Source organism: Perna viridis, chromosome 10, assembly GCF_037379345.1.
Source record: "Perna viridis isolate PV_CMFRI_1.1 ecotype Kerala chromosome 10, ASM3737934v1, whole genome shotgun sequence".
Classification (NCBI taxonomy): Eukaryota; Metazoa; Mollusca; class Bivalvia; order Mytilida; family Mytilidae; genus Perna; species Perna viridis.
In genome coordinates, this window is record NC_142454.1 from 13,023,612 (window position 1) to 13,042,545 (window position 18,934).

General features: G+C 30.9%; 1 protein-coding gene across 1 annotated transcript; it reads right to left on the reverse strand.

Annotated features, from left to right (window-relative positions):
* Positions 1–348: 348 nt before the first annotated feature.
* On the reverse strand, positions 349–18,934 carry LOC148604581 (kinesin-II 85 kDa subunit-like). The gene is made up of 22 exons (XM_088547436.1): positions 18,826–18,934; positions 16,526–16,651; positions 16,140–16,187; positions 15,428–15,511; positions 14,644–14,706; positions 12,746–12,820; positions 12,330–12,409; positions 11,703–11,822; positions 10,618–10,712; positions 10,320–10,362; positions 10,051–10,147; positions 9,570–9,624; positions 8,920–9,002; positions 7,644–7,856; positions 6,835–6,924; positions 6,249–6,345; positions 5,868–6,010; positions 5,252–5,311; positions 4,704–4,907; positions 3,900–4,004; positions 3,390–3,540; positions 349–2,823 (listed from the first exon to the last, which is right to left on the reverse strand). The coding sequence occupies exons 1-22, from the start codon at positions 18,826–18,828 to the stop codon at positions 2,753–2,755; spliced, it is 2,106 nt and encodes a 701-aa protein (XP_088403562.1). The 5' UTR covers positions 18,829–18,934; the 3' UTR covers positions 349–2,752.

Below are 18,934 nucleotides of genomic sequence, written 5' to 3' on the forward strand. Positions count from 1 at the left end.
CATGTCATGCTGTGTATACCTTCCTTTGCACAGGAAGTTGATATTGGATTGTAACCGAAATCACTTACAACACATGCCCTATCTATATAAAGCCACATACCAAATTTGAAAACAATCCATCCAGTTCAAGCTGAAATAAATTTTTATGACAAAATTCAATGTAGTGAAAATTGGATGAACAGATGGACAAGGTGATTCCAATATACCACTAACTTGTTGAGTAAGGGTATAATATTGTAATCACCAGACCTATAAATTAAACATTTTGTCAAACATACCAGATATGAAAGATGTGAAATGGGAATAAAATAAAGAAAATAACTGCAAATACACAAGTAACTAACTTAAAACAATTGATTAAACATTTATTGAAGTTGTTAACAATGAAACAGATGAAATGTATAACAAAAATAGTACAGAATTTGACTTGTACAATCTGTGTCTCATGGAATGTAGATTTCACTGACATAGGAAAAGTTAATGTGACTGCAGATTTTTGTTTTGGTTGAGAATAAAATAATAATAGGATAATTAATTGGAAAGAGTGAATAACCTAAATATTATCACGAGTGCTGAAGAACGCCCAGATTTAACAAATGTGCGGAGTTAAATCCTCAAGCGTTCTTGGCACGAGTGATAATATTTTGGTTATTCAAGATAACCGATTGATTGTCCTATTTATTATACAGATTTTTCTTCATAATTTATCGATATTTTCAGCATGAATTTCAAATTCTGTGATTGGCAGATTGATACCTATGTTGTGACGTTTTGACGGGAGAAAGTCCAAGAGTGAAATTACCAAATTTATTTCACAGTGTGAATTATCGAAATTTATTACACTGGGAACATTTGATAAAGCACTGCTACCTATATAATAATTGCTTATATAGCACATGTAGTCATGTACTCACATACATGTAAACAGGAGTGTTAGATCTTTATAGAGGCAGAATGTGGAAATAAAATACAAACCTGCAGCTTCAGGAATTTATCCAATATTTACACTTTCAAATTAAGCTGGGAAGTGAATAAAAATGTATTGTTGCATTGCTAATCAAAACCACACTATGAAGAAAATGACGATTGCACAGAGAAATATTAATGTTAATCCAAGTACCAGACTTGAAAATAACAATTGCAAAATGACAAAAAAACAAAAACTTCATAAGAATCATAAGAATCAAGTAACTTAAGTTATATTGACGAAGAACACACTACTGTTTTAAGTGACCTTTCAAAGATGAGCAAATTATGGTCACATAAAACAGGTAGTCTTTATATACAGGTTACCAGTAATTTTACATTAAATGCACTAAATTATAATTTTTAAGACATGTTATTGCTGAATACAGGCTGCTGCTTTAAGTTCCACTGAATATTAAACTGCATTAAAAGATTTCTGTAACTAGTATATTCCATATGAACTTCTTTTACGGGACAAATATCATAACATGCTTTAACTCCATTTAACATGACAAAAAAATAAGCAATTTATATGAGGTTCCATGAAGTGCTAGTTTTTGGCCCCCAATTCCACAATCTTAAAAATCAATCCAAAACTTCCTTATGTGGTGAATCACAGACTTTTACTTAAGTTATTGTATAGAAATCAAATTTCTGAAGACAATGACAACAACATGAGAACACCGTTACAATATAAACTTTTTTATGCTTGTTTTCTTAGGAGGTTCAGCATGATATTTCTGTAAGGTAAATGGTACATCTTTCCGTATTTAACAAAATATTTACTTGAATGCGTTGCCAACCTCACAGAAGTAGAATTTAGCATCCTCAGAAACTTAGCATGAAAGGGTCTATTCTTGAGCAGTCATGAAGTTATGATGAGACAGATTGTAAATTTTAAGATTGAAATAAAATTAAATAGCCTGTGAAAGTGTCTCCTAATCAGTAATGCAACAATTTAAAGGAGCTTAGATTTTGATTAAGTGTACATATATATATCAAAACCACAGCAAACAATGATTTGTCAAAATAGCCACTAATAAAAATGTAATCACAAAATCTACAATATTACATATAATAACGATTAGTGACCAGCACTGTGTAAAATATGAAAAACTACAAAAAAACAAGTACAAATATATGATGCTATAAATTTTGGAATGAAAGCAACTTCCATCAGACAGTCAAAGAGAGATAACTCCCATAAATTTCAATTTTTGAAAATAAAAAACAAAAAACCAAACAAATCAATAAAAATACTTACAAAAAAAGGCCAACTCTTCAGTTATGAAGTATTAAATGATAGGATATATTTTAACACTCCCCTTTCCAGTAAAATAGATGGATGGTATTCATGATACATTTTAACTGCTAATAAGAGCATATGTTTGCAATCATTTCAGAATTTACAGCAAAAAGGACGGATTGGATCATTTAATCAATTCATATAAACAGCAAGTTACATGTATGTGTATAACACAATAAATTCCCATTTTTAAGATTATCTCCCATTGTTTTTCTTTTTTTATAAACCTTTTTTTTCAAAAGAAGCAAATATTTAATCATACATTTGCAAATACATACTTGCTTCATATTTTAATTTTACAGAACAATACAATTCAAAATTAGTTAACTACAAACTAAATAGAAATAAAAAAAATCTTGGTTTTATATTAGTACTGTATTATTATATATATATATAAAAAAAGTCTAAAAATTCTTCCCATTAAGAATTTTACAGGAAGACAACTGTATGTTCATTTTAATCATTGTATACTGACAGATTCTAAACAGATGTTGGTTCTGGTGGAATTCTTCCTCCTAGTTTAGTTATTGCATCCTTCATCTCAGCAATATCTGAAGTAAATATACATGGCATAAGAAAATTTTATTCCAAAAAAGTGTTTTAAAACAAAAAAAAATATGAAGTTGTACATGCTCCCATGCTATACATACTATCACTCATATGACAGCATTCAAAATTACTTATAACTTGTGCCCCATCTATAATTAGCCACATAACAAACTTGAAATCAATTTATCCATTAATTGTCAAGATAATTGTGATGAACAGAATGGCAGACATGCTGACAAGGTGATTCCAATAAATTACCCGCTTATTAAGTGGAGTATAATTTGGTTTATCAGAGTCTGAAAGAATACATAAATGTCTAAAGAATTCCTTGGCTTGAAGTCATGACCAATATTCCATTGTTTTGTATGAGGAAGAGCAGCCTTAACTACTCCTTGAGCAAATATTTCTTATAAGTATACTTAAGTAGGTTAAAAATGAAGAATTTTTACCGAGTTGTAAGGGTCACTGGAAAAAGGATAAGAGTTTTGCACTAAATCCCCTAATGCTTTTAAAAATATTAACTGTTTACACAAATATAAAATTTAAAATCACACTAAAATTTATTTACGTTGTCTGAGAATTTTGTTTTCATCCTGGAGTTCACTGTTACGACTGGAGAGAAATACTGCATCCTGGATAGAATCCTCCAGTAACTGTCGATATCTCTGGTCAATCGCTACCTTCTGTTCCTCAAACATCTCTCTGTAACTTCTAAATGTCTGTAAAAAAAATGCAAAAAAATTCTTAAACTTTACAGCTCATTTTTATCATATATGAATAGAAAAGAAAGGGGAAATAGAAACAGAAAACCCTACTAAACATTGAAAACAAAAACAGACAAGGTAACCTATAGTTCTTCAATGAACATTGAGAAACTACCCCCACCTTTAGTATGCCTTGGGCTTGACCTTGAAAGTTTTTGCGTACTCTTTAAAATATGTTCAACACAATTTAAGGTAACCAACTTTATCATAGAGATATTATTACTACTTTTTCATATCTAACAGAAATCAAATTATATATCATTAAGAAAGTATCTGCAAGATTAATAAGGCCAGCTGTGTTACTAAATAAATACCTGGAAATGTTGAAGTTGTTGTATTTCCATTTCATCTTTGTGTACTACATGTACATCATCTAACTCTTCTACGAGTCTCTTCTTCTCTTGTTGTAGCAACTGGATCTAAAACCAAAAACAGTTATTAATATGTAATTAAGGAGGAAGCTAAATAGATTTCTTACAGTCTTCCAGTGTCTTCAGATCAATAATATCAACCTTATAATAACCACTCCAAGAATAACATATAGATATGCACAAAGATTTCTAACTTGTATTGTTGAGAAAATTTATCTTCGAGTGTATAACCAAATAATTTAATTTGATTTGGTATGGTTAGTTGGTTCTCCTTGGGGAAACCTAATTATTTTGTTACTTTGTATAACCTGGTTTGCCAATGAGTTATTAACCAACAGTGGTGACATGAGTTGATAACCAATGAACTACCTGTACAGTGGTGGCATGAGTTGATAACCAATGAACTACCTGTATAGTGTTGGCATGAGTTGATAACCAATGAACTACCTGTGAAGTGGTGACATGTGTCTATAACCAATGACCTATCTGTGGAGTAGTGACATGAGTCTATAACCAATGACCTATCTGTGGTGACAAGTGTATATAACCAATGACCTATCTGTGGAGTAGTGACAAGTGTATATAACCAATGACCTATCTGTGGTGACAAGTGTATATAACCAATGACCTATCTGTGGAGTAGTGACAAGTGTATATAACCAATGACCTATCTGTGGAGTAGTGACATGAGTCTATAACCAATGACTTTCCTGTAGTGGTAATATGAGTCTAGATCCAATGACCTACCTGTAGAGTGGTGACAATTTTCTCAGCTTTCATTTCAGCCACTTGAATATCCAATTGTTCCCCTTCTTGAACAGAGTATGTGTGACCTTTGTTGACCTTCATCTGGATATCTTGCTTGGCATTTTCTACATCCATTTTCATCTTATCAATCTCAAAGTGAACCAAGGCTTCATGTTCCTTTTCTAATTGATGTCTCTCCTCTTTCTAGATGAAAAAAATGTTTGAACATAGTTTTTTTTTTAAATATACACCCATGAACTCTAAAATCTGCTAATATGTAAAAGATGAAATAAATTCATGTTTGAAATATAATGCTGAATATATGTTACTAAATTAACCAATCAATGTAAAGTTTTTCTAATGAGATTTTTGTACATTTATACATAACAGTGTATAGTATAGTATTGGATCTTTGATTTTGATATGACTTAACTGTGGAACTGTAACTTTTATATTTTTTCTTCTACCATTTTGGTGGACCATATGGACTGCAAAAACAAAATGATATCAGAACCATAAAAGCATTCAGTTACTGTAACTTTGTATACCTCAATTTTCCGTCTTAATTCAGCATTGCCTTTCAGTGAAGTCACCTGTGCCTTGGCATTCTACAAAAAGAAATAAACAAATAAAGGAAATACAAAGATAAACACCAGTGAAGTCACATGTGTCTTGGCATTGTACAAAAAAAAAAAAAAGAAATACAATGATTAACACTAGTTAGTGTCCAAAGTATCAACAAAAGGATAATATCTAGTCTTCAACACTATCTCAGGCATACATTTATAAGGTTGTTCTATATATATGTAGGAGGTATGAAACATGAATGACTCAAAATCATTCTGTGGGAAAAAACGTACAAAATTTGGAAGTGATAGAACTTTTATTGCAGGCACAAAAGTGAATGTTCTAAGACTTCTTGAACATTCCTGTTGGTGGATACATTAACCATAGAACATGGCATTGAACTATCAGCAAAGTTTTTATTTGAGTACAGTAGCTCTGTCCCTAATAGGCAAAGCCTACAACAGTATTTTTATGCAGACCACTTCTATGATTATACTCAATTAATCCCAATACAGACCTATTAAAATTGAGGTGAAATCTGGTGCCATTACGTTAGTTATCTATTTAATCACATTTATATGTAAAACAAGTGTTTACTTCTCTCTCTGTTTTCTGTTTCTCTGTCAGTTCTTGTAATCTTTCCTTTAAATTTTTCAGTGATTCTGTTTCCTTCTTCAATTTCTCTTTCAGTTCATGGACAGCAGTCACTTTCTTCTTTGTCTCAGATTCTGATGTTTTACCTTAATTAAGAAAAAAATGAAAAAAGTCACAGAAAAAAAATCAAAAACATTAATAGCACAATTGAAGAAGACAATGATCAGAATACCAAGTAACATAGAATGTAAAATTGATGGAAATCATTAACTCATGATGGGGGAATGTAGTGACACTGTTTCACTTCTACATTAAAAGAACCAGTACACTTCCAACTTTTTGTGAAACTGACCTTTGACCTGTATAATTAGTAAAACTACATACCACTTTGCGTTAGTTTGGAGTATTCTCCAATCCTGTGCTGTAGTTTTTCATTTAAGTCATCAATTTCTTTACGTTTTTCTTTGTACTGGTAAGTTAACTGTAAACATATAGAATAAGTAAAGATTGTGTCAACATTTCAGAGTTCTTCAGAATACAAGTACATGTAAGAGAACTTCATAAATCATTCACTTTCTGCTGTATGTCTATCTATTTTTTGCTTATTTCATTTTGCCTAAATTTTACCTTTCATTTTTGAAAAGTACTTCTAAAATGGAAAATGAAAATTGAACATTTAATTATATGAAAGAAAAATACGACAGAAATAAATTTCATCGGCATCCTCACTACATGTTGAATTGGTAACCAAAAATAAAACCAATAAAAATGATGTGAAAGTCCTTTCAATTGTCAGAAAAACTGCTTTAAAAGCATACATTACAGAATTATACCAAAATAGTCAAAACTAATAGTAAAAAAATATGCCAATTCATCTTTCATCACCACATTACAGTTCATTGGAGGCCGTAGACAATTAATTTTAATACAGCAATCACTAAGCAGACTCTAGTTCCAGTGAATAATGTACCTGATCCTTTTCTTTATTTAGAAGCATTAGTTTCTCCTGTAGTTCTCTGCTTCCTTTCTTCATACTATCTTGAACCCATTCTAACACTCCCTGCATAAAATTATAATAATTATCAAATCTTAGCTGTATTTAAATAAAATATACTGCTCAACTTTACTGCTTTCATTTGAACATTTTATGTTCCTTGACATCTTCCTTCAAAATATGATATAAAGAACTTGATATAGTTTAATACTCAGATTACTGTTATTTGTAAGTAAGTAATCTTTATTTAGAGTTCAATCTCATATACATTTTAAACATGGAAAACTTAAGACGTGATGATAAGCTCTTTAACCAATTATTATATGCAATGAAAACTAAAAGACATACATACAGACAACAGACACACAGTATTACCAATCATCGTGGCAAAACAAAGATGAACCTAAGAAGCTAAGAGATTGATATCCATATGGCAATTGCCACTATTAGGTTTTCAGTATACACATAAATGGAAATTTCCTTTTCGTTGGAAACCAAAATTCGTGGTTTGGCCTACCCACGAAAACCATGAAAATTGGTACCCCACGAACAATAGTACTTTCACATAACTGTGTCTCTGTTCAATATTAACTCGTTTTTGTCACTTGTCCAATTAGGATTGAATCAATAATCAAAATTGGTCTTTTATGATAATTAGGCAGGTTGAATTTATTTGCAAAGTAAATTGTCAAAAAATTAATGGACTCTGCCAGTTAAAAATTCCTTACAAACATCCACCCCACCCCAAAAAAGACATTAAATTTAGACATCCATGCAATACACACCTTGTTAGCCAAATTCGTTTTCCTCTCAGACTGGTACTTATGTGACTGTTTTTCTCTCTCATCCCATGTCGACCTCTTGGCTATCTGTAAATCCTGTACAAGTGCCTCCATCTTGAGAACATCATCTTTATTTGGCTGAGACTGAGAAGCTATCTTATCTCTTAGTTTAGAAATTTCATCTCTCAGGTCGTTGATGATGTCATGGGTTTCATCCTGTTTAAAAAAATTATATGTTAAAAGATCAGACTCAATGTAATAATGGTGGTGATTTGTGTCTTCGCCTTCAAAACTGACATTGCTTTTTGATGATGAAACAGACAGCATGATATACATAAGGGCAGTTCGATCAAAACATATAATGTACTGGGGAAAGCTATTTTTGTCAGGGGAATCACCCATAGAAACAATATTATGCAAAGTCTATATTATTCATCAATTTTTTCAAGAGTTTTGACAAGTACCCAATGTATAAATTGAAAAAAAAGTGCATACCCTGATACATCATATGTTTTGGAGAAACCCTATCTCCTCACAGGGATTTACACTATTTTTAGAAATTTTTGATAATGTTCACGACAGTTTGCTTCTAAATGCTATATAATATTGAAGGAAAAAGTCCATAACTACTTACAAGTATTAATTTTCACAATGTACTAATTTTCACTATTTTCGTAGTGAACACAAAAGTGTGAAAAATAGTACCCACAAATTGATTTTTAATACTATATCAGGCTTATCATTTTTTCAATCCATGAAAATTGATACCCATGAATATGTTCAGTTGACAGTATCTGCGAAAATTAATATGTTTACATTATGTACTAGCACATTTAGTGTACATATGATTGGACTCTAGGATTAAACTGAAGTCATTCCAATCTTTCAATAACACCATGCTTCTTGAAGGAAGCAAACTTGAACAATTTAGAATATCAAATCTATAACCACAGCCATATCAGCCGTTGCAGATGATATCTATTAATATTGAATGCTTATATGTTTTCCTCTTTTAAGCATAATTAGTTTTTAACAAAACAAAAACTGCAGCATTACTCATCAGTAAAGGACCAGTGATGGCATTAAATGATAACCCTCACACAGTTTGAATTTTGAGATGGAAATTTTGACTTCAATCAAAAAATAGTATTTTGTATTACTTAAAAACAGTTATAAAATAAAATTTTGAAAAATGTTTAATGGAATCCATTATTAAAACTAACAAATTGGAAATAGTTTTTTTATCATTTTTTATCATTTTAAAAAATTGTTTACTAACCAAATTCATTTTGACACGGTTCTTCGTGCTTTTAGCATACTGTGCATACTGCAGTGTGTTCATGGTTTCCTGGGCTGCCTTATCTATGAAGTAAAAATTAATATGAAATTCTGAAATAAAATTATATAACTGTCCATTTCAAATATGCAGATTCGACAATTTCAAAAGAATAAATGTTTGTTTGTTTGTTTGTTGGGGTTTAACACCTGAGCAGCAACAGAATAAAAAGAAATGACTAGAATATCTGTACTGTTTAGACTACTGAATTTACCAACTTTGCCTTGTGAAAATTCCCATGCTTCCTAGCAGTTTCTAGCAAAGAAATTGGTTACAAAAAACGAAATGGCTGATACCTTGATAAATATTTGTATATTGTACTATTACATACATGTATGTAGTTCCTCTGTCCAAACATGAATGACTCAAAATTTTTCTGTCAGAAGTGACTTACTTTAGAAGTGATGTTTGCAAAAAGGATGTGATTGTTTGACCTTTAACACAGACGCACATCATAAGATATAGGAAGATTTACATATTCCTGTTGATCAAGACAGTGATGTATAACAACATAATATACCATTATCAACAAATTCTTCCATCCCTCAAAGCCTTAAATCATATTATTATAGTATTATGTATACATTACTCACCAATAGGGGACACCAAAGCAAATACCATGCTTACTGCATTTCCTCCTAGACTTTCCTGTTAAGATGATATACAACTTATTCAAACAGAATGACAATACTAATAGGATACTGAAAATCACAATATTGTTCCTTTCTTGTAATTATGTAAGTTTAGAGCCTACATTAGGAGGACATGGTTAGTTCATTAATCTTATGTTAAAACTTTTATTTTGTGCTTATCTGTCATGTTAAGTGAGTATATTTTGGTTTTATTTCAAAATTTTCATCTGACAGCAAGTTTATTCCGTATCTTGTTTTTTTTATCAGGTTACTTTGTAAATGAGTTATGCTTCACTATTCACTGCTAAAATTAAATTCATTTAAGCAATAAATATGTCATTTAGACTATGGTAATATATGACATACACACAGCAGGATATTGCAATAGTTTTACACTACATGTTGCTATATATGTACCTGTAACACTCTGGTTATAACGTACCTGTAATACTCTGGTTATAACTGAATCTCTGTAAGGGACAGCTCCCCCTTTCTTAGGTCCTCCCAGAGCATTCAGTACACTAGCCATGCCTTGTACACTGAAATCAAACCATTTCAGTTACATTACCAAATCTAGAGTACATTAATTCACACTGGATTAAAAAGTAATTTACATTTACATTTTGTCAAACAGTTTTATAATTATGCAATTCAGAAAAAATATTTTTATAATAGCTTTACTATGATAATTAAACAATAATAACAACCTACCCTGCTACAACTTTAGGGTCAGTACTACCACTATGATCAAAACCTGAAATAACATTAATACATGTAGAATACATATGACAATCACACAATAAAAAAAATATTGTAATACATGTATTATAATATAATATTATATAGTATAACCAGTAGTACAACTGCACCTAATATTCAAATTTTTGTAGTAAGACTTGTGAAAGTTTTATATACATGTTTATCACAAATATCTCATGTAACATTCAAAGATCAAGCTCACATACACACTCCCTCTTAAATTTATAAATAAATGATGATGAAGTATTACCTGCTATTTCTGCCAAGGTGAGAACAGATCTAACACCAACTTTACTGGATTGTCTCTCCTTTTGTTCTATAGTGATACTAAATACAGAGTGAGCCCTGAAAATATAAACTGGCAAAATAAATTTATGTACAATATTCAAATTCATGCAGAAATTTATAAGTTGACAAAGCAGTTATTATTGCAGATATAAATTATAAAACAAAAAATACCAAGGTTGATTTATCATTATTCATTAAAAGTATCATGTCTATATTTGAGAAAAATGAATTCAAATCTTGCCCAACTGTTCAATAAGTCCTAAAACTGCTCTGTCTTGCTCACACTCCATCTTCCCCTCGAGATCAGATCTCAAAGCTTCATGGACATTAAAAATCTAACACTGTACGAGTAATCTCAGACACCTGAGGGTAAAATTTAATCATTCTCTAATGAGGCTCCTACGAGGCTCCACCAAGATAGAGAACTATTATATCTTACCCAATGGTGTCTAAGATTTCCCTATTTGCATGAAGAAGCAGGTGTTTGATTCTTTTTTTCACTTCCAGTTAGTTTTTAGATAAAATGTTTGAATTGAAATGACCAGCATTTAACAGGTAATTGTGGCAGATCAGGCCAGTGATACATCTTGATCAGGTGTAAAATGTAGGTCACTTCAAAACAGCATAAAAAAATGCTAACAAATGATAAATCACTGGATATTCTCCATAAAAATATTATTCCAAAAGACTTTTTAAGGACACATTCGATATGGTAGGATATGATCATTCATTACTCTTAATTCAATTGTGCCATTTTTTTTATGGGAAAGTGCACATGTTCTGTTTCAACCCATGGGTGAGTATACGGAAATCTCACACAGCTAAAAATAGGAATGTTCAGTGGGAAAATCCTGTCTTGCCCTGCTGCTCCAGAGATCAAACCCCAATTTCATGATTTTTCCTCCACAGCCCTAATACAAACCTTTGGTTTCTGCCTTTAAGATCAAATCTCCCTGCTTCCTCAACCCTATTGCCCTGCCGCTCTTGAGATCAAGCCCCAACCCCTAGTCTATTTCATGAACTCTCCTGCTCAGCCCCAATACAAACCTTGCCCTGCTGCCTTTAAGATCCGATCCCCCAGCTTCATGAACTCTCCTGCCCTGTTCATATAAATCAGCCATCTCTTCATAGCTATGTACAACCATCTCTGATAGTCCATCTACAAAACTGTAAAAAATTATCATAAGAATGACAGTCTTATTTTCACAAGTATTTGTATCAGTAGCAATAATTGAACTGACAAATTATTTTGTCAAAGGAATATTTATAGCTTTATTTAGAGTAAAACAAATACAACGAGAACAGGTATGATGTATACTGTGAAAGCATTACTGTTTGTAGGGAACCAATTTTCATGGTTTTAGTGGATAAGCCAGACCACACAGAATTTTTGTTATTTTAGTTTAAACAAGACATTTTAATATTATTATTTGTTTTAACAATGATAGTTTGTCGCATATAACTAATCTGATAAATGTAGAATTAGAAGGAAATTGATACATACATGTAATGGAATGAAAAGTGCAAGATATGTGAGAAAGACTAGATCAAGAAAACAACCGGGGGATATAATTTCATGAATGTAGCTATGAAGATACCAATTGTGATCTGGTTATAATGGAGATCAAACCAAGGATTTGAAAGTATGGATTTGTATTAAATAAGATTACTAACATTCCCTTGTGTGGATGATGTCTGATTGTCATCTGGTTGTTGTGTGGATTTAACAAGTCCATCATTTTCTCATCCATTGCCTGTAAAGTATAACAAACAAAATCCAAGAGCTTGTTCAACAGGTTCTGATAAATCTCAGCTTAAATTTCATACAGGTATATGTATTAAGTATTTCTTGATGATTTTCAAGACTTGACTTTCTCAAAATTATTAATATGATAAAATTTCTAGGTTTTAAAAATGTGTAAGTAAATTAGCTGATATGAATATATTTACATATTTCAAGTTTTTAACTATTTCTAAAATTTAAAAAAATTGAATGAATTGGTATTTTTAATTTGATATTTATCTTTTCCTATTTAAGAATACCTCAAATGTGATAAAAAACTAAATAACAGATGATTTTGTCAACTTACCTGCAGATATGAGACAGTAATGAAGAATTCTCTATTACTCTTCTCTGAGATATGTTGATACAATCTTCTTATCATCTAATTTGAATAAAAGATGATATAAAAATAGGATATTAATGGAACAGTAAGTGATATCCTACCATGTAATAATGAAACAAGAGGCTCACAGTAGCCTGAATCGCTGACCTGGTTAAAGTTTTGCCTTTCAAGGGCAATAATTCTAACAAGAAGTTGTCCGACAATTTTGACTCCATGAAGACTTTGATAAGACTTATCATGAGGATCATTTTATCAATTGAAAGTTTCATTCAGTCTATTGCAGTTTTCAAGATATTGACTGAAAACGGCAAAAAACGTTTTTTTTGCCTTTCAAGGGCAATAACTCTTATATGGAGTCGTCTAACAACTTTGATTCCTGGAGACTTTTGTAGGCCTTACAATAAGAATCATTTCAGCAATTGAAAGTATCATTCTATCTATCATAGTTTTCAAGATATAGGCTGAAAACTGTAAAAAAAAATGTCATTTTTCACCTCTCAAGGGCAATAACCCTTAGATGGTGTCATCTGACAACTTTGATCCCTGAAAGACTTTTGAAAGGCCTTATAATAAGGATATTTCAGCAATTGAAAGATATTGGCCAAACCTAACGATTTTGGAGATATATGCAAAAAACTACTGTACAACTCCTATGTTCAATTTTTAGTAAAGGCGGCAATGTTTTTTAACCAATCAAAAATCGAAACAGTCATTTTTTTAAAGATACCCTAAAAAAAAAACAACAAAATACCAACTTTCATTGAATTCTATACAGTAGTTTTTGGGAAAGTAATAACATCAAAAACAGCAAAAAATGTCCAAAAAGGACAATAACTCCAACATGGGTCAACAGATTTTCACAAAAATTTGACCACACATAGATCTCATCATGCTGAATACTTTTACCCTATCAGAATTTGGCTAAACCTTTTGGAGGTATATGCAAAAATCTGCTGTTCAACCCCTATCTTCTATTTTTAGTAACAGCGGCCATGTTTTTTAATCGATCAAAAATCCAAACAGTCATTTTGTGCAGGATACTCTAAGGAACAATCTTTATAAGTTTCATGCAAATCTATTCAGTAGTTTCAGAGGAGAAGATGTTTGAAAAATTGTTAACGACAACAGACGTCGACAGACGCCAAGTGATAGCAATAGCTCACAAGGCCTATGGCCAGATGAACTAAAAAGGAGGAAGGTAAAATGTTCAAAATTACTATACCCAAAAACTGCCCATTGGATTTTGCTGAAAATTGAACTTGACTGGTATTTTATGTTACTTAACAACTGAACAAAGTTTTTAAAAAATTCATTCAAGTGTTCTCAAGTTACCATCTGGTAACTGTTAGGAGGCAGACGGAAGGACGGACACCCAGTTTTTTGGAGAATATTATAAAATACCTCACCACTTCATGTGATGGGGTATAAAAGCTAACGGCATGTTTATGTAACATAATGGAAGAATTGTGCAGGAAGACAAATTTCTTTGTACAGTGTAAATACATGAAGCATAGTATAATCTTCATCAAGAGGTCATTCAAGGAGGTCAATGTAATCACATAATCATAAATAGATGATAATACATCATATTATCATTATACATTTGCTTTGATATTCAGACAATATTTTTAAGTAACTACGGATATAAATAATCATATAATCACGAAGATGACAAAGTGATCATCTTATAAAAAACCCAATTAGAACGCTTAACAAGGACAACATGACAGACTCTTATAGTGACAGAAATATGATCCCAACTCTGAACTTAATTTTGAAGATGACTTCGATTTAATTTCATTCATAAATAAATAAGTGTCATGTTAAAATTTTTTTTTAACTGATCCTAAATATAAACTTACCAGTGGTACCATTCCTGGGTTATCATCTGTTCCTGACATCAGGTGACTTTTACCTGTTCCTGTCTGAAATACACATGCTATATTAGTACATTTTGTATACAAAAATCTAAGAAAAGAAAGTAACTGAGGATGTTTTAAAGTTCTTGGCTTTTGAGTCTCTCAAGGACAGACAAAAAGTCAGCTTTAGCACATGAGCTAATAAGGTAGATCAAATCTAAAAATATTTAGGTCATCTCTCAATTTCAATATAGAAATATGAATTTTCAAAGAGCATTTTTTTTCCTTTAACTATTTTAAAAGAAGTTTTAATATAAAACTATATATGGTAAAATTACAAACGTTTATTCTAAAAGGCCCCTATCAAGGAGGAGATAATTGCCAGACATATGTCTAATAGAAATGTAATGGGATTTGTTTTAAATAACAAGATAAAAACTCTGGTAACCACCATTTTCTTTCTTAAATATACTGAAGGTCAGATAAGTGCTCTTTGTAAGAATTTTTACAATTTTCTATAGACTAGTTTTGAAACAGTTTGTGAAATAGTGAAAGTTCCCACTATAATCTATAAAATCTATATATATAACTAATATTACGACACAATTAACTCAAAATCAAGTTCAATTACCTATATTGTTTTTTTTAAATTAATTTTTAAAGAATGTTCGTCTAAAGTCATCTTCAAGAAAATTAGGAAAATTTATAGACACATAATATTAGGTAATATATATCATCATTCTTCTTATTCTGAAGTACAACACAATAATTACAAGTAAGAACTTACTGCTCCCATAGCCAGAATTGTAGAGTTATAACCTTCTGTAGCTCTCTGGAGCATGGTTTCACATCTCTCTTTAAAAATTTGGTCCTGGAAAAAAAATCAAAAATGAATGGTTGAAAATAATCCTAACAAAACATTTAACCATTGCATAAATATTTCTCATCACTTGTCATTATGTATCTCCTTTTTACCTTTTAAACGTGGCTATTATTTGTTTTTCTGATTTACGTTTAATTTGAGCCACTTGACAACAAATATCTTTTTTATATCTTTGGTAATTATATATATGATCCCTAATTTGTTCATGATTCAGGACCTATTCCAATGATCTTTAAGTCAAGTTCAGACTTCTTCTTCCTTGACAAAAATGAAGGTTACTGACCTGTATAGAAATTATGATTGTAATTTTACAATTCATTATATGAACATCTACATGAGAAAAAAATATTCTTCTGGTCTAACCCAATGCATGGTAACATATTTTAATATAGAATATGGTCAAATAATAGAAATATACAATAATAAAGTCTACGGTTAGACTAGAAAACCTCAATGCAGATAAAATTATTTTAACATGTATAATACCACATTAACTTCCTTGAAAATTTTTATTCAGTTGCTAACACAAAAAGCAAATACCAATGTTTTATCTATTGCTATTCCAACCAAACTGTGCTTGTTTAAAACTAAACCTTTAAGCATTCAATAAACTTACATTTTTAGCATCACCAGCATAAGCACCATCAAGTCCAATGGACTGTTCCTAAAAATATAGGCAGATGACAGAGTGTTACTTGTTTATATGAACAATAAGTTTACATGTGTATGAATACAACAGAGTATGGCTGAATAACATGTATATGGATATAACCTCACAGTGACATACAGTGCATGTCATTATATACATTTTATTACCATATAGAAACATTTTAAAAATCACTGATATGCCTTTAAATTTGTCTCTTAACTTACAAGGGTTCTCTTTTTCATTTACCATGTTTTTTTTTAAAAAGATTCAGGAAACACTATGTTTAATAAGCAAATTACTGAGTATGTTTTTTTCTTAGTGTTTTTACTAACTAGGTAAAACTAGTTTTATACCTTTCCTCCAACCTCTACAAGGACTTTATCACCAGATATTTTAACAATTGTCTTAACACCTTTACTGGATTCCTCTGGGGTCAAAGGTCTACAACGACCTATGACCTTGATGTTAATATTTTCTGGCTGCAATTGTAAAGATTACATCAATTAATACCTCATAACATATAAACCAATTTGACAAAGAAAAAAACCATTACACTGACAGTGACTGGGAAAAGGGGGACCTGTATCTTTTATCTTATTCCTGATGTAAATGTCACATTAAAATAAAAAATGTTCACATAGAATGGTAAAGATTGGAATTCAGAAAATTTATAAAAATGGCCAATTCTAAAAATTTTAATCTCAATCATTTGACTGAAAATGACTTTTTGATGGTAAAATTTTTTTCATTTACACATGTACATATGCATGTAGGTGAATGAAGAACATACATGTATTATCACAAATAGTTCTTGTAATACAATCAAGTATCAGTCATTTTCATTCATACACTAACACAAATCAAAAGTGACATTCCCTTGAACTAAAATGAAAGAAAATAACCTTATGAAAGTTTCATCAAAATACATTAAATGTAGTTTGAACTTTGATCCATGGAAAGGATTTGTTGCCTAATCCTATTCATTTTGAATAGAATATGTTGAAATCAAATTAAAATGTATATTTAAGACAACTCTTTTTTTTTTGGTTAGATTCATGAAGAGTAAAAAAAATTGTACATATACTAGTAATTGTATGTTTGTTGATCCTACCACAAGACCACTGACACATTATTTGCCACAAATTAGTTCCTTTGTTATTGAATATATGTTAACCAGAGTCATTCTTGAAATTTTAACCCAATCATTGGTTGCTATGTTTCATCTATAGCAAATAGAATCACTATATTGTTAAGTGTTTTAAGCTACATTTGTTTTTAATTTGGTAGCTTGAAAGACCTAAATATGTGTCATTGACCAAATTACGCATCTAAACAATTAAAGACACCTCAAAATTATAATTATATTTTGTTATTAACAAAAAAGTGACTTGTGTGATGTGCATGTAACAAAATCTTGTTACAAGCAGATGGCTGTTGTTATGGTGAAGATGAAAGAGCCACCGATTTTTCTTGGTCTGATTTTATCCAAGACAACAACTATTTTGACTGCTTCAGCAACTTCTTCAACAATCTTCAAATAATATTGGTTGACCTGAGTTTTGAAACCAAGAATGAAACAGCATTGGTTAATTCAATATAGAGGGCATTCCCTGAATCTGGATATATTATGTGTATATAATATAACTTATTATCTTATTAGTTATAATCATTTCAAATAAATCAAAAATATGAAGAAATTTAAAAGTTTGCTAGTCTTTAAAAAGCTTGGTATTTCCTCCTCCAGGGGTTCCTATATGTAAATCTGGGTTGATTTAATACACATTATAATTTTAAATTGAATAATTATAATAAAACAAAAACTCATTTAAAAATATCTGTATATAATAACTAATTTTATTTCTCAACTCTTAAGTCTTGGTTCCCTTAATTAATGTTTCAAAGGGTAAATTTAAAATTTACATCCTGGTACTAAGGGGGAGATCCCCACCCTCACAATGTACATTGCCGTGACGTGGCCTGAGGGCTCCACTTTTTGTGGTCCAAGAATGAACACATTGGGGGATAGGTGATAATTATATTTTGTATCTGATCAAATTAAATATTATAAGAATGTGGTTGTAATGCTTCTGTTAGGTGTGTCTATATCAATGTAGCATTCTGCAACATTTAAGTCATCATGTGTTATGTTAGTACTCACTTCAAATGCTGTTTAATTACGAAATAATCAAAGAATATTATTTCAAATGTGAACAATATTGTTTAAAAAAGAATTAATTTTCATATAATTAAAATTTTGAGGTGCCTTTCAGTCACTTCATGTGTATTTTGGTCACTGACACACATTTCGGTCTTTCAAGTCACCATTTTAAATCTTTATCCTCTTTTCACTCATGTACAATGACGTACAGGAATTAAAAGCTAAATACATTTCATACCAAGCAAATTTTCAAGTGCATTAGTTGCATTCCTTTTGGTTCTTTCTTGTTTCATATGCGTTCCCTGCAGGATATCTGGCAAGACTAAGGCATGCATTATACAAGCCTGTTCAATTAGTACAGTTTTTCAAAAACACTTCTGCAAAATGTCAAGTTCCTGTCGTGTTGTGCTTTTGAGATGTAAGAATATCAGTGATGTTATTTGTACTGCGGGGGGAAATCATACTAAAATAAATAACAAATTGGGGTAGACTTACCATTTCAAAACTATATGAAACAAGTGTACCGAAAAGAAAATGTGAAAATCAGTGGAGAACCAGCTCCACTTAGCTTCTCCAAGGTACTTGTGTAAATACACAAGAAATG

What these genes read in the sequence shown, in the direction of transcription:
- LOC148604581 (XM_088547436.1), bottom strand. An exon ending in TAAATAAAGAAAAGGATCAG is followed by an intron (nt 6,346 to 6,834) that starts GTACATTATTCA and finishes ATATGTTTACAG; the next exon opens with TTAACTTACCAGTACAAAGA. An exon ending in AACAGAAAACAGAGAGAGAA is followed by an intron (nt 5,312 to 5,867) that starts GTAAACACTTGT and finishes TTCTTTTTGTAG; the next exon opens with AATGCCAAGGCACAGGTGAC.